This window comes from Furipterus horrens, unplaced genomic scaffold (assembly GCF_987537825.1).
Source record: "Furipterus horrens unplaced genomic scaffold, mFurHor1.1.pri manual_scaffold_10, whole genome shotgun sequence".
Lineage (NCBI taxonomy): Eukaryota > Metazoa > Chordata > Mammalia > Chiroptera > Furipteridae > Furipterus > Furipterus horrens.
In genome coordinates this window covers 54691522-54707470 of record NW_028327180.1, presented here as the reverse complement: position 1 = coordinate 54707470, position 15949 = coordinate 54691522, and the positions used below count along the sequence as shown (strand labels likewise).

The 15949-nt window shown below is 36.4% G+C and overlaps 1 protein-coding gene across 3 annotated transcripts in view; it reads right to left on the bottom strand.

The window, feature by feature from the left end:
* The window catches only part of PPP2R2A (protein phosphatase 2 regulatory subunit Balpha), a 76255-nt gene that overhangs the window by 59728 nt on the left and 578 nt on the right, over positions 1-15949 (bottom strand). For 2 of the 3 annotated variants that reach the window (XM_090290283.1, XM_090290282.1), the window contains exon 2: positions 14413-14487. In XM_090290283.1, the coding sequence (XP_090146409.1) occupies positions 14413-14487 (75 nt within the window). Of the gene's footprint in view, positions 1-14412; positions 14488-15949 lie in introns of those variants that run through there. The other variant, XM_090290284.1, reaches the window with a different exon arrangement.

Here is a 15949-nt window from a genome sequence, read left to right as displayed (position 1 = left end):
TAAACACTGCACACTACTGAATAAAGAATCAAGGAGACAAAAAAGGGGGGAGGGGGGAGGCATTAGTAGGGTCAAATTTCCTTTCTCCTCAGACCCCTATAGAATTTTTTGTGGGCTCTACATATATTCCTCAGCCTATTCAAGGTCTGGTAAAGAATTCAGATCATGACGGAAACAGCTGAGTGGTGGAGGAAAGAGTAATAAGAATATATTTGTAACGGAAAATACCATCGCACATACAATGCTGTCACAGGCAACAAGGGAGCAGGGCTTCTGAGAGCTTCAGCAGTGATGGGCCAATACTTCTTCTGGGATTTCCTAGAGATCGCACCTTCAGAGGCTCCCAAACTCCGCTCTTACCTTCTAAGGGAAAATGAAACTAACAGCAAAGGATGCTTTGAGCACTACTGCATGTTCAAAGCACCCCCTCACTCCCCAATTATATTCTTGAGAGCAGATGTACACAATCACAGGAAAGAACAAAACACTGGAGGAACCAGAGAAAAATGGAAAAATGAAACAAAACAAAGCAAAAGAACAAGCTTAAACTTTTGTTGCCACACATTAATTTTAAATTAGCCAAATTTAGGGGTCAAAATGCAAGATCCCAGCCCATCCAATTCTGATGAAATTAATCTTCCTACTTTTCTCTTTGGTTTTCCCAAACTCCTAACCCAACCAAGCTAAGTTGTTTTTATTAATGCAACATATACTTAACTTATTGCAAACAGGTGTCTATAACCTCTCCCAAATCTCAACAAATAGTTAATCTTGATTTGTGGGCTCAAAAAGGTTTTATTCTTCTGTTAATTGTTAATCTGTTATTTCTGTTAATCATAAATAACTAACTGATTCAACAACATTTTCTGAATGATTAGTATGTGCTAAAACTAAGCACTCATCTACATTTAATTCTCTAAATAACAAGACAAGTACTATTAGTTATCCCCATTTACAGATAAGAAAGCACACAAAAATTCTCAAATGTTTCCTTACCCTCTGCCTTTCTTAGGCTGTCAAAAAAAAAATCACTTTATTCAGAAAACCTTTCCCATCTACTCTAGCTTCCAAATTATTTCTTATTTGAGCGTTCATATAACTTTCCTTAGCTGCAATATGAAGGGGGGTGGTGGTGATGGCGGCTTTACTATTACAAATGAATATAACAGATAAGCATAGGCACAGAATCCACACACTTAAAAGACACTCAAATAAAAAGGTGGGAAAGATTTTTCTGAATGGTAACATTGTGCCAGACCCTGTCCACAGGTCAGGAAATGGGCACTCCCACTCACTGCTGGAGGAAGTGAAGGCGAACACCAACTTAAGGCAACTTGCTCATACATACAATAAACCATTAAAAAAAAAAAAAAAAAATCACACTTTTTGACCAGCAATCCCACTTCTAGAAATGTACCCTAAGTAATAAGGTTCTCACGAGAATGTTCAACTATAGATTTATAACAGCAAAAATCAAACAACCTAAATGTTCAAATTATATATACTAGTCATCCAATTAAATATCATACAGCCATTATCTTATGTTACTAGAGTAAAAAACATAATACAAAACTTTATATGTAATGCCAGTTTTGAAAATATATATTCACAGGGGAAAAAAAGACTATAAACTGCAAAGATCTATGCCAAAAATTTAACAGATGTTATCTGAAAATGGCAAGATTACATGTAATTTTATTTTTTTCCACTTACTTATGGTGGTTTTTAAGTCAGAAGAACCAAGATATAACCCCTGGCTCTCCCACTTACTGTGTGACCTTGGTCAAGTTACTTTATCCCATCCTTGATTTCCTTGTCTATAAAATGAATATAGTAATACCTATCCTCAGAAGCTGGTTGAGAAGATAATGCATGCAAAGCCCTTTCTTGAGCGGTTATTTTTAAAGTATATCAGACCTCTTTATGTTTGTATTCAGAAAGTTATTTTCCTTAAAGAATAAAAATTTTCCATATTAATAAATCATTGCATAGCAAGAATTTAATGAAGCTGTATTCTCATCAACCTAAGTATACAAATCACAACATTTTGGCATTTTAAACAATGTTAACAAAATTCCCAAGAAATTCAGTTGAGAATTAGAGAAGGTGGATGTGTGAACAAAAGGACCTATATTTAATGAACAGTCCAAAATATACATTAGAGGGAAAAAAGACACATTAGGTCTTCAGGATCTAGCATATTTTATAATACCTAGTATAGCCCTAACTAAATAATTATCAAAAAGACCTGTTTATTTCAGACCATCAGAAACAGTTAAAATTCAACTGGACGAAGTTCAAGGTCTAATTTAATAAGGGTAAGACACAAAGTCCAGGCATTAATGAACCCAAACTGTTACTTTTAAAGACAATTATATCTTAGATATTAATCAGTATAATTTTACTTAGCTTTGTATTTAGAATCCACTGTGTATCCAGATGCATACCCTGAAAATGTAACACCTTCTTAGCAAGTACTTAAGAGTGAAGCTATAAAAATCACAGACCATTTAAAAGAAAATGGCAGCCATTTAGTCAATTCCTCAGATCCTTTCTCTGACAGAGCCTATAGATGGATTTCTGGAATATATTTTCCATCTTTCAAATATGAAATGATGAACATCCTCTGGTTAAGTGAAAACATGCAAGTATGAAGTTCTAGTGGAATAAGAAGTTTGTGGCAGCACCTCTAGGAGTATGAGCCTAGAGAATGGGTAAGAGAGAGACATCCTTTCACTGTAAATACTTCTGGCACTGTTTCGATTTACGTGTGTGTGTGTGTGTGTGTGTGGTATAAAAATAACTGCTTTCTATTTCGTTTGTAAAAAGGATGTGCAAACTAAATTTGGTTAATACAGTGCAGAAAGTCAGAGATGTGGTCTATGTATGAGATGAAGTATTAAAAAATGAAAGCATTTTCTTTTGTAAATGCCAAGGTTTTTATTGGCTCTAGAAACTCTAAGAAAGGGAACCCTACCTTGTCTCTGCTTATTTATTTTTTATCTCACCTGAAGACATTTTTTATTGCTTTCAGAGAGGGGATTGGGGGGAAGGGGGCATCGATTGGACGCCTTCTCTTACGTGCCCTGACCAGGGATTGAACCCACAACCTGTGTATATGCCCTGACTGGGCATTGAACCTGCGACCTTTCCACAGGACAACGCTCCAACCAGCCCAGCCACACCAGCCAGGGTTCTCCTGTTCATTTTTTAGTTTACATTCTATTCTCTTTTTTTCCAGATTCAGTGTATAATTCAATGGTATTTACTACATTCACAGAACCGTGCAACCATCATCACAATCTAATTCCAGAACATTTTCAACACCCTCCCTCTAAAGAAACATAACCCGTGGCAGTCACTCCCCTTATTCCTGGCCTCCTAACCAACCCTAGAACCATTAATCTACTTTCTATCTCAATAGAATTGCCTCTTCTGGGCATTTCATGTAAATAGAATCATACAATATATGGTTTTCTGTGACTGGCTTCTTCATTTTGCAGTGTATTCAAGCTTTATCCATGTTGCAGCATGTATTAGCACTTCATACCTTTCTATGACTGCATAATATTCCATTATATGGCTACGCTACCTTTTTAAATACATTATCAGTTGACAGACATTTGGTTTGTTTCCATTTTTTGGCTATTACGATAATGCTACTGTAAACTTTCACGAACAAGTTTTGTGGATACATGTTTCCAATTCTCTTATATACCCAGGGGTAGAATTGATGGGTTATATGGTAAATTTATGTTTAACTTAAGTAACTGCCAAACTGTTTAAACAAAGGTTTTACACTTGATCTTAGCCAAAAGGCTAAGAAGTGACAAAAACAAAGGTTTTGAAACAAAGTATACAGAGGAAAGAGAGAAAAAGGCTTGTAAACTACCACAAACATTTACCTGGAGAAATCTCCAGTAATATTCATCAATAAATTCAACTCACAATCATTTGGAACGATTGAAAGAAATAGTTATGTTTTAGAAAGGCTGAGGTATATGTGATTCTTCCATTTAACCCCCTACAGCACCATCTCAACATCAACTTGGAAAAGGAAAATAATGCACTACTCGCATTACCTGTAAAATTTTTGCATGAGATTAGCCAAGGATCTCCTAGAGACATGAACAATTTAATACCAAAAGCCAAAGTGTTGTGGGAAATGCTTATTTCAATAAAATTGACCTTCTTAATATACCTAAAGTGAAGGAACCATGTCTTTTATATCCTTCACAGTCTTCATAGTGCTAAGCACTCAACATACATGTTGACTTGTGGATGAATAACTAAGGCCTTGCCTTAGCTCCACCCCCTCTCTATAAGAACCAGCAATTTAGATTTAATGAAATCATATTTTCAAAAACTGAACCATACAGAAGCAACATGGGGACATATATAGTTATACTAACTCATAACCATAGTTTAACATCGCTCAACTTCTTTGAGCCTCAGTGTCCTCAGTTACAAAATGACAATAATGTCTACCTCAAAAGCTACTGTAAGAAATGCAACCTTGATCATTCCTTATCGACAATTTCATTTCAAAGAAATGCAATGCAGTTATCAATTTTCCTATAATGCCGAAGACTCTGCTTAATTAAAACACACATGAAACATACTGGCTTTCTTTATTGTTAATATAAAGAGATTTACAATAAGGAAAAGTGATTTATAAAATCTATGGGATTTTCTATTTTAAACCAGAAACTGCAAAACAAGTGAAGTGAAACTTTGGTCAAAATCTGGATTTAGCCGCATTTTACACTAAAAGATCCTACCAAATAAAGCAATCCAGTTCTAATTTTCAAACTGGTAATCTAGGGTAATTGCTCTGTCTCCCAGCAGTACCAGTCTTGTTCTTTAATGTCCTCTACCATGATACTTTCATGCTCTGCCCACAGCTCTTCCTGCCCACCTCTAATCATGTACAGGAAGTACAATACTTGAGCTGCACCTTCGCACAGAACTCCAGCCATATATACAAATACAAGGAGTGCACAATAGCTCAGGGGCGGAAGCAACCTATATTAAATGACCATAAAAGATGAACAGATAAAACAAAATACGGTATACACAATCTTAAAAAGAGGAAGTCCTGTCACAGGCTACAACATGGATGAACCTTGAGGACAAAATCCAATCACAAAAAGACAAATGCTGTAAGGTTTCACTTGCATTTAGTATCTAAATTAGTCAAATTCACAGGAACAGAAAGCAGAGCAGTAGATATCAAGGGCTCGGGGAGGGCGGAATGGAGAGGCGTTTAATGAGTCCAGTTTCAGTTTTACAAGATGAGAGAGTTCTAGAGATGTTTTACAACAGTGTGAATATAGTTAACACTACTGAACTTACCTTAAGATGGTTAAGACAGTAAACTTTATGTCAGGTGTTTTTTACAATTAAAAATGTGTTAAAATATTAGGGAGTTAAAAAATATTTGACTTGAAGAAATAGTTCTGCTGGTAGAAAAAAAATAATTCTTTTTATGTCAAAGGGGAAAAAAAACCCTAGTTATGCACGGTGCATCATCCCTAGGTAAGGGCTATTTATTGCCTACAACAGCCTGTGTGTCTGGAAATAAAGCATTCCCACTCTATTGTATTAGCCAATTGAAAATATTAAAAATTCCCCTTGTGCTATCTTAGAAACATATCTACTCCAGGCCCATGAAACTGTTACCTGTGGGAAGCTGGGCGGGGAAAAAAATAAAATAAAATAAAGACAGACACAGGGAACACTAAAAAGGTTCCATTTCTGCTCAGTTGGTCAGAGTGGTGTTGGATTCAATCTCCGGTCAGGGCACAAAACAAGAGCCAACTAATGAATGCATAAACAAGTGGGACAACAAAGCGATGGTTCATGCTCTCTCTTGTCTCTCCTCACCCCTTCCCTCAACCTCTAAAATAATTTTTTTTAAAAAAAGGATCTATTTCTACTTTTACACAGAGCAGACCTGAAACTCTACAACGGCAAGTTCCAGACCTTTAGAAAATTTTTTTAAATTTCCCCCAAATCACTGTTAACCTATTTTGGTTTCTCTCAATTTAGATTCCCTCTAAATGAAATAGAAAATAAGCAACTGGTTCAAAATCCAATATATTCCTCTAATATTTTTATCTATGATTAAAATGACAGTAGTTTTTAATTAAAAAAAATTACCAAGGGAATACACTAAAGCTGTCAAGTCCAATACCTTAGAAAAGATTCATCCCTCTAACTATGTCAGGAAAAAGTAGTACTAAGAGGAGTCCTAAGAAACAATACCTTCTCCACAGGTTAAAAATTATCATTACCATGTAAAAATACCCTTGACTCCTCCAAATTTCAGTAGACATATAACCACAGGCAGAATTTTATATGTGCTCAGATGTCCTGAAGCAGGGTACATTGGTTCGTCCACGAACCTCCTTGAACTGGATAAAGGAGATCATTCATAGACTTCAGAAGAGAAAAATGCCAGTTGACATTTGAACATTCAAGGAAGTCAACCAACAGAAACCACAACTGTAGGAGTATATAACCCTGGTATAGTGGCACGTAGAAGCATTTGATAATGATTTGCCAAGGATTTCACATACACCACGGGCAAAGATCTAGATGACATTTTAATCAACTACTGCTAACATTAACTAAAAATAATTCATATTAATAAAAAATTAGCTTTCTTTTTTATAAACCCAATGTTTGAACATGGAAAAAAACTGGTACAGCAAGTTTTAAAAGTCTTACATACTTTGACAAATTTTTTTAAGGGCAGAAAAGAGTCACAAAAATATTGAAAATTCTAAGTAATAAATAATCGATACTACATTCTTAGAATGGGAAATTCAGCAACTATTTTAAAATAGAATTATGTTGTACTTTAAAGTAGAATTAAAGAAAAATACTGTTCCTTCTCCTTCCCCCTCCCTTTACTAGTTAAGAGTTGGGAAACAGAAAGTTACCATGCCAGTGTTATGCCTTTCTTTAAAGAAAAAAAAAAGCCACACATCAAACTGCAACATGCTGGGCTCAAAACACAATGTCAAGGGCACCAACTCTTTTCTAATGACCAGGCAGCCAACCCAGAAATGGCACTAGACAAGGCTCTGAGGAGTTCAGTAATCCTACATTAACTATTAATGACAGTTGCATCTGAGAAGAGTGGAAAATGTCCCGAAACCTCTTAGAGCTAAAGTATTTTGGCAAATATGTACTGGTATTTAATCTAAGCTACAGTTAAACTTAAAAACACATATTTTTGTCCTAAAGGTGTCCTTTGGATCACCGGAAGAGTTGAAGGCAGATCTATTTTGGTATCTAGACAAAGAACAGAAAGGGAGTAGGCTGAAACAGTCTCGTCCCAAGAAAGCTTGAAGACACTCATGCACAAAAGCAGCACACTAGTCTGATCACTTATCTTGTGGTTCAGGAGTCTTTCCATGCATTAGTACAATGAAATCTATCACAAACTAAACCAACAGTTGTCAGATTATCTCTGCACGGCAGAATTTCCCTTACAGTTATTAAAATCAGAGGACCCCCAAAACCTTTAAATTTTAAAAGTTATTCATTTAAATACAGTAATAATAAGGCTTACACATTAACAAAGTTATGAAAAATAACTATTGCCCCCCCCAAATAGTGAGAAGACTGGCATCTGATTTAACAGCAGATGCCTTGATTCTCTTAATTGTTTCTGCATTCAACATACTGCACTACCCTTGTTGTGCTGGGTAACTACATGAAGAAAATCCAGCCTCACTCAGGTATACAGTTGGAAAGGGAGGAGTGCTTTAATAGGCTTTGCAGGCAGTCTTGGATATCTCTTTGATACTATACCAAAACTCAACATGTGGTAGTTTCTTCAAGGTTTGTGGAATCTAAAACCCTATTAGTTGTCTGTTACATTAAAATCCAGTGTTGTATCTTGCACCTTTACTTATGCATGATTTTTTAACATCACAGGCATTGGTCATTTGTAAGGTACTGACTCACTTGTAGCGATCTTCCAAATGCTGCCACATTTCATTACACACTATCAAAAATTGCAGACATCATTACTACTGATCTCACCTGAAAAAATTTTAGGTACTGGGAAATTATCAAGCTCAGGATGGCAGATACCAACTTCTAAAATTGTAATTTTTTGCTTGAAAGCTCAAATGTATCATGGGCAATAAATACAGTCCACTGAAGCAACAGATTCACTGTTCATTTGAGAAAATGTCTGCCAAACATCCAAGTCTCAGTTACCACAGTGTTGACAGTCGTTCCTACTAGTAAAAATCATGTTCAATGAAAAGGACAGCTAGTTCAGCCTGAAATTCAAATAATTCCTTATGCTGGTGCTTTTCCTCCCAAAGAGCCACGGTGCATCTGCTCTGCAGCAGAAGTGCATTAGGAGTACTTCCTATTTCGTCACACAGAAACAGATATGTACTCTGCAGTTGAGGTTTAAAAAACTAATAATTTTTACTGTTTCATCAAGGACATGCTTAAGTAAAACTGACATTTTTTCACTGCTAGTACATGGTGATAAAAGATGACCATGACTAGTTACTGGTATTGTTTGGTGCCAAGACTTTGATTCATGTTAAGGCATCAAAAGATTCACACATGTTGCTTTTGTACCATTGGTGCAAATTCATCTTTGTGTTATTATGAGAATAGTTTTGATCTCATAAACTTTATGAAAGAACTGAAGGGTCACTCAGATCACACTCTGAAATGCAAAGTTAGCTATTTCAACCATGGTTATGAACCCTCTCACCAGAAAAATGCATGTATGTACAAGCACAGACAATACAATTTTACATAAAACTTCAGAAGGTTCACAAAGCCCATTTATAGGACGTTCTAGCTTAAGAAATCCACTAGCAGAAAATTCAGGAGGTCTCCAAACTGGATTCAATTACTTCAACACAACAAGAATCTATAAGGCATTATAAATAAATTCTGTCATAAACAGGTCAAATTCAAACAACCTCCAACACCTTCACCTGAACTAAAAGAAGTAGCTCGAGTTTTGAAATAAATAAAATTACATTAGGGGAAGTAAAAGATTTGAGGTAAGAACCTCAACTCCACCATCTGCTTAAGGACACACAGTTAATGATAGCCTACTTTCTCACCTGTACAATACGGAAAACAACTGTCCATTTTTTTCATGGAGTTTTTGTGAAGATTAATACATATATATATGACTCCTAAAACAATACCTGGCACATAGTTAAGCCCTCAATAAATGCTGGCTGCTGTATTTACTTAAGATGGCCATGCCATCTCTTCCTTATACTGACTCTACAGTGGTAATAATTAAATTCAATTACCTATAAGCAATATAATTTATATATTACCAGGCATTTATTTTTCTTTCCTTCTACTAAGCAACTTGCAGACCCTTGATTACTCAATTATAATTTCCATTACCACCTAAGAGAAGGAAAAGAGATTACTGTTGAGGATATTAGCTAAAACATCAATCTCCAACCCTTCAATGTTCCTATTAAATAGCATAAGAAACTTAAAATACAGTTTACCTTTATTTCCATAACTCAACTAAACTAGGCAATATATGTGTGCAAATAAATAATATGAGAATCTTTTTACTAATAAGTTATTTGCTTCAACAACCTTTCAACATTCTGCTTATTTCACAATTTTCAAGGATTTTAAAATTAGTTCACTAAGAGTATAAAATGTTTGTTTTTTTATTTTAATAACCTGAAATAAAATGTCAGCTAATACTCTTTCAAAGCCATTATCTCGTCATTTTCTATCAATAAAGGAATAAGAAAAAGTTTAGTATCTTAAAAGAAAACAAGGATACTGCCTAACACTAGATAAATATGGTCTTTCATGTTATTTTATGGGCAAATTTACACTACCTTAAGTGATTGTACTGTGTAAATACTAGACTTCTCTCAGTAGTAATGCTAGTGTGAAAAGAAAGGAGTATTACATGGGATACAAAATTAAAATGTTAAATAAGACCATTAGTCTGGGCCATTAGGTTTTGGAAAATATAGCTAATGTGCCAATATTTGAAATCTGAAACAACAGGGTTCTACCATTTTTTTTAATTGACTCTGGTGCCTAAATCTAACATGCATACTACTCTAAGAACCATGTAGCATTACATACAGAATAGATTCAAAACCATTAAATATTATGTGAAACCCCTAAGACTATTTGTTTCCCAAAATTTTATTTATGTCCTTATTTGGAGAATATTTCCACTCTACCACTGACTTTTTTTTCTGAGAACCATCCATAAATGTCTAAATCCTGCCAAAAATAAACAGGAAGCAAAAGATACAATGTATCTGGATCCAAGGTTCATAAACAGGCTTGATATAATAAAATCATATTCTAAAATAATTTCCTATGGAAACTTAAGATCATCAAATATGAAAGCCAGGAAAGTTATACTTACATCAAAATAATAAAAATCATAAAAATTACTTAATATTTAACATTAATATTAAATTAAGAATTCTAAGCCTTGAGTAAGTCCAGTCAAGACTTGCTTATCTAAAGTGATATGTACTAGTCTGTTACCAGGATCAAAGCCTAAGGTCTCTGGACTTCCTTCCATTACAGAGCTGTATATAACTCATCAATCCAGTTAGAAAGCTTACCAACTAAATAAACCCATGGTGGCTGGATAGGTCTCATCAGCTTACCTCTCTCCTGTTCTCCTACCCCTTCATAACCTTGTAATAGTAACATTTATATTCTTTCTTTCAACAAATACTTAACACCTACTGTGTGCCATGCACTGTTCTAAGCACAGCAGTTTTTATATAGGATGTCCGGTATAGCACAGAAAGATATATTAGTCCTGCACTAAGCTTACAGTATCACCATAGATGTCTGAGGTACTAAATATTATAGGTACAAAATGTTATGAAGGAAGATTTTAAAAATATTTCCGAAAAAGGGAGATGAAGGATTCTAGGCGTGACCTGAAGGATAGATAGGATTCCAATAAGAGAACTGAGAGAGGAGTGTCAGGCATTCCAAGGGGGGACAGCAAAACACAAAGACCCAAAAGTAAGTGTATAGGACTTGTTTGGAAAACAATATCCATTTAGCTGGACTATATACCATACTACCAAATAAACTTAGAGAAGTAGAGGCCACCCTGTCTGGTGTGGCTCAGCTGGTTGGGCATCGTCCAGCAAAGCTAAAGGTCGCCGGTTCAATTCCTGGTCAGAGCACATGGTCCCCAGTTGGGGCAGGTATGAGAGGCAAACAATCAGTGTTACTCTCCCTCTCTTCCCCATCTCTAAAAACAAATAAATAAAGTTAAAAAAAAAAAAAAAGTAGAGGCCACAGTGGTAAAGGGTTTCATTTTCTGGGCTGAAATATCTGAAAGTAATTCATAATCCTGCAGATACAGTGACCACTGAAGATTTCTAGGAAAATTACACTGTCTGCATTTAAGGTTAACTTAACGGGAGAACACAGAGCAAGAAGCAGGGAATCATTTGGAAGCTACTGCAATCCTGATGAGAGATACTGAGAACCTGAATTAGGGTAAAAATGGGTATATAGGAAGATTAAAGCATTACAGAGGTAAAAATAGTAGGCTGTGACAGCCAACTGGAGGAAGGGAAAGACAGACAATTTGGAGCCTTTGATGGGAAAGAACTTGGGATATATGGTTAACAGAAAATAGGCAAACTACAGGTTGAGCTAAACATAACCTGTTTATAGAGATTAGTATAAATCAAGGGGGGGGGGCACACAACGTATTGATCTTATTTTATTTCGGAAAAGCAAATCTTCCCTTAGTAAAATAAACAGAATAGACTATAATATGTAAAGTACAGCATGCAAAGATACCCGAATTAAAGCAGTGTAATTTGAAAACTGGGTGCTTTTTATACTTAACACATTTGTATAGACATAGGTACTAAAACAGGGCATATTTTTATTAAAATATACATACCAAGCCTCAGCATGTTAAGGTGCTAGAAATGCACTATATGTTGAAGTAATATTTAACAACTTCAGGAGAAAATTAGTTAATGAATCAGTGGCAAAATGAAGCTAAGTATCAGCAGAAGAGAACAACTGATCCATTTATACGTACCACAATCATTTGGTTCAGTAAGGTAAGTCTGGAATCATCAATTACTTCTGATTAAATAAAACCCATGTGGCTAATTTGAGCCCATCTGTACCACTGCCTTCTAAAAGGACACACAAGGGTTTAACTGAACTGACTCACTCTCAAGGCTGAATGTTGTTCAATGAAAAAGGAGCAACCTACCAACTTAGTTTCTGGAATGTGAATCTCTTTATTCCCTGTTTCAAAGGCAGGGCTGAAGAGGACCAAAGTTTTGCCACCCCAAAATATGTATTTTGGAATATTGATTTTGGGCTGGTTGTTAGGAAACAAAAGATTCAGAAAGAACCTTTGACCCTCCCTTTACCTGCCTAGAGGAATTCAGAGAGAAAAGTGGGCTTCAGGAAGGGAGTGCCACCTAGCATCACCACAAGAACCGACCGGGGCAGACAGAATATGGTCAAGCCTGTTGGCAGAACTGCCCTCTTATGTACATGGTTTGTGAGTGGCCCAGCAAAAATCTGTTTACATGTTCACTCTCTCATCTACCTGCAAATTGCCTACTTTTCCCTTGAAATGCCGGACCCCTGACCACCATTCTCCTTTGTCCAGAATGGCACGTCAGCCTCAACTGCCCAATGCTTTCAGGTCTCATTATGTTACGGCACCCCCTTATGTGCTTCTGTAATAAACTTTGGACATTTTTTCCTATTTAAGAAAAAAATAAATGAACAAACAAAACATCCATGCGGTCTTTCTGCCTACCATTAAACAAGTAAAACTATGAGCTCCTTCAGGGCAGGATTTTTGGTCTAGACACCTCATTGCCCCAGGGCCCAGGTTTCAGGCAGCCCCCAATGGATCGCTGATAAAAGGAATAAGTGGAAATCAAACAAGGAATGTTTTCAAGTATACAGCCCTTTCCTAATTTGGTGAACATTACACAACAGCACAGAGCTAATGATCCAATATCTGAGTGCCTACTCTTCAACAGGTAGTGAAGTTACAAAATTAGTAACACAAGACTCCTCCCTTGAACTTAGAATTAATTTCTCCAAACAAGTCCCACACCGAAGGTTTCACCAGAAAACCTTGACTTGCCCTGTTTGTTTGACTATTAGTGAGTCTCTTAAGTTCTGTAAGGTCATGGTTTCTCATCTGAAAAACAGAGGAGGAAGATTCAAATGGAAATAAACAAGAGTACCCTATGCAGTACCACAAGCACACTCATGCCAGCTGACCTGCCACAGGACACATCAGACTCAAGACCCATGGATCACTACAAATGACACAAAGCAAATCCAAGCCTCCTAGTGGCTCAACACAAAGCATCATCCTACCTCATAGGGGAAAATCCTCAAACAACAGTACTCTTAGGCAGAAATAGGGTCTTAATACAAGGACAACATAATCTTGAGAAAAATGACTTATAAGCTTTCACTAGACAATTTTTAAAAATTAAAAGTACATGTTTTAATTTATCTGAGTTTTGTTGGAAAATTCCTACTGTATTCAAGACACAGAATACGATTAAAATTCAAATTTTAAATAATATTGATGAATGATGAAATAATGCAATCGCTTTTTGGGAAATGATGCCTCCCCCACCTAAGACCATCTCAAATGAATGCTAAATCCGAACAATTCAAATTTTTAAACTTTTGAAATACACTAATAAGCAAATTTGGAGGAAAAACTAAGACTTAAGTACTTCAACTGAAGGAATTCAGCTTCTAATTGTATAATAAGCTCCCCAGAAGACATGTGATATATCTATAGCAGTTATTTTCTTATCCATCTAAATTAATCCTTACAAGAAATAAATGCATCACTTGAGCCAGAATTTCTTCATAGAATATGCCAATCAACAACCCACTTTCAAAGTCAGCAAGTTCAAAAAAAAAAGAAAAGAAAAGGCAAATACTAAAAAGCTTCACTCAGAAATAAAAGATGCTGTCAAGATACTTCTGAGTTAAGTGTTGATGGCACCCATTTCAACTTAATTGTCTAAAAATGATGTTCAAACATGAAAATGCATCACCATTTACTTATACATGGAATTTACACAGCAAGGAAACCTTTATAATATGAACCTTGGATCCTTCTTTTGATGGTTTTATATATCATATACCAGTCCTTTCATTTAATTCAGAGGAAATTAATAATGAAGCATCAAGAATGAAAGATTTAAGACTATTTTCCAGAAAGATGATCTTTAAAACTGTTCTTCCATTGCTTGGACAATACAAAATGTTCTTAAACTATAACAAACTCATCTGCAAAGAAATCCTTTAGTAATCAAGATTTTGAAGATTCTATATTCAAAATCTGCATGAGTAAATTTTTCTTACCTTCTGCTACATCATCATCTACTGCTCCTTTCACCTGAGAAAAACACCACTGAATATCATTCCCTCCTCCAGCTCCTGGAAGAACAAATACCAATTAAAACTGTGTTCTGTTCACATTTCTTCTCATAAACACTGAGCTGCTATCCCTGGCTGGCAGGGTACTAACAGCCTAGTACTGCCCACACATACAACCACCACCCCAGAGCACAAATTTGGAAAAAGGTTAATCCCCAACAGTTGGTATTGCTTTAGCGGAAAAAAAAAAAAAAGATTCCAGGTATGAAATGGTAAAAGGCCACATACTGTCATTAACATTGTACATGTGTTCAAAACTTCCCTTCCATGTTCCCTTCCCCTCAAATACAATAAAGGCCTTATACTGAAGGAAGACCTACCAGGAAAAAGCAAATACCAAAAGTCAGTTTTCCTTTCAGTGTACAAAAAGCACGCAGAAGATTCGATAAGGTTAAACAAGCATAAAACACGGGAGGAGGAGAAAACTTCAGGAACATCACTGCCAGGCGAGGAGCAAGGGCTCATCCCACCCTGTCACCAAAGCGTGCACACAGTGCACAGGGCACCCAACAACCCCTCCTCGCATTTCCTCAGCAGCAAGGCAGGGGCTCCCGGAAAAGTCACATGAATGCTGGTGGACTGTCCTTTCCCCCCTTCACCTCATCCCTCATCCCTCATCACAGGACCCTGCAAAGGATTAATTCTGCTCATTTGTCATCTTTTGCAAAACAATTTTAAGTTGACTTCATTATTCAACAAGGCCAAAGAGCAACGCGCTTATAGCAAACCATCAGTCAATCCAACCTGTTAACTTTTGCAAAGGTTCTATCTCAACACTGAAAAAAGCCAAGAAAATGTCGAGTTCATTTTTAAGCACAGAGGAGGAAATGTCCTGGGTCTATAGAGACTGAACCTAGGTGTAGCACTGATGCAGCTATTCGGCCACACCAAAATGTACAAAACTAATCCTCAAAGCAATTATCTTTCTCTTCCCGCACTTACATTCCTTGCTAAATATTCCAACCTGTTTTTCTCTATGCATTCCCGCCCCGCCCCCCCGCCCAAGCTTTTACCTAAATCTCTCTCCTCCTGGCTATTTATATCACTGAACTCCAGAACTATTTTAACTAACTCAAATGAAACCCTTTTGGGAAAAAGACATCTGCACAAGGCTAACATGCAAAACGGAAAGTTGAAATCACATTTTTCACGCAACTTGCTGTACTCAAGGCCTTGCACTCTTGGACATAAAGGGTAACAAACTAAAGGGAGGCGGTGCGAGACAAAAAAATTCAGGTTTATAGTCTCAGAAATACACGTGCCCGCAGTGAGGAGAGAAAACACCTTATATTTCAACTTGTAAAGCACTCTTCCTTCTCAGTGCAAAATATATTCGTATACACACCCAAGAAGGCTTGCAGCAGGGGGAAAAACAGTAAGTAATTAAATGAAGAAAGATCCTCCAAAGAGCCGGGAGGGAGGGGGAGGCGGAGGTTACACCAGGCTCCAAAGCAGTAGGGAC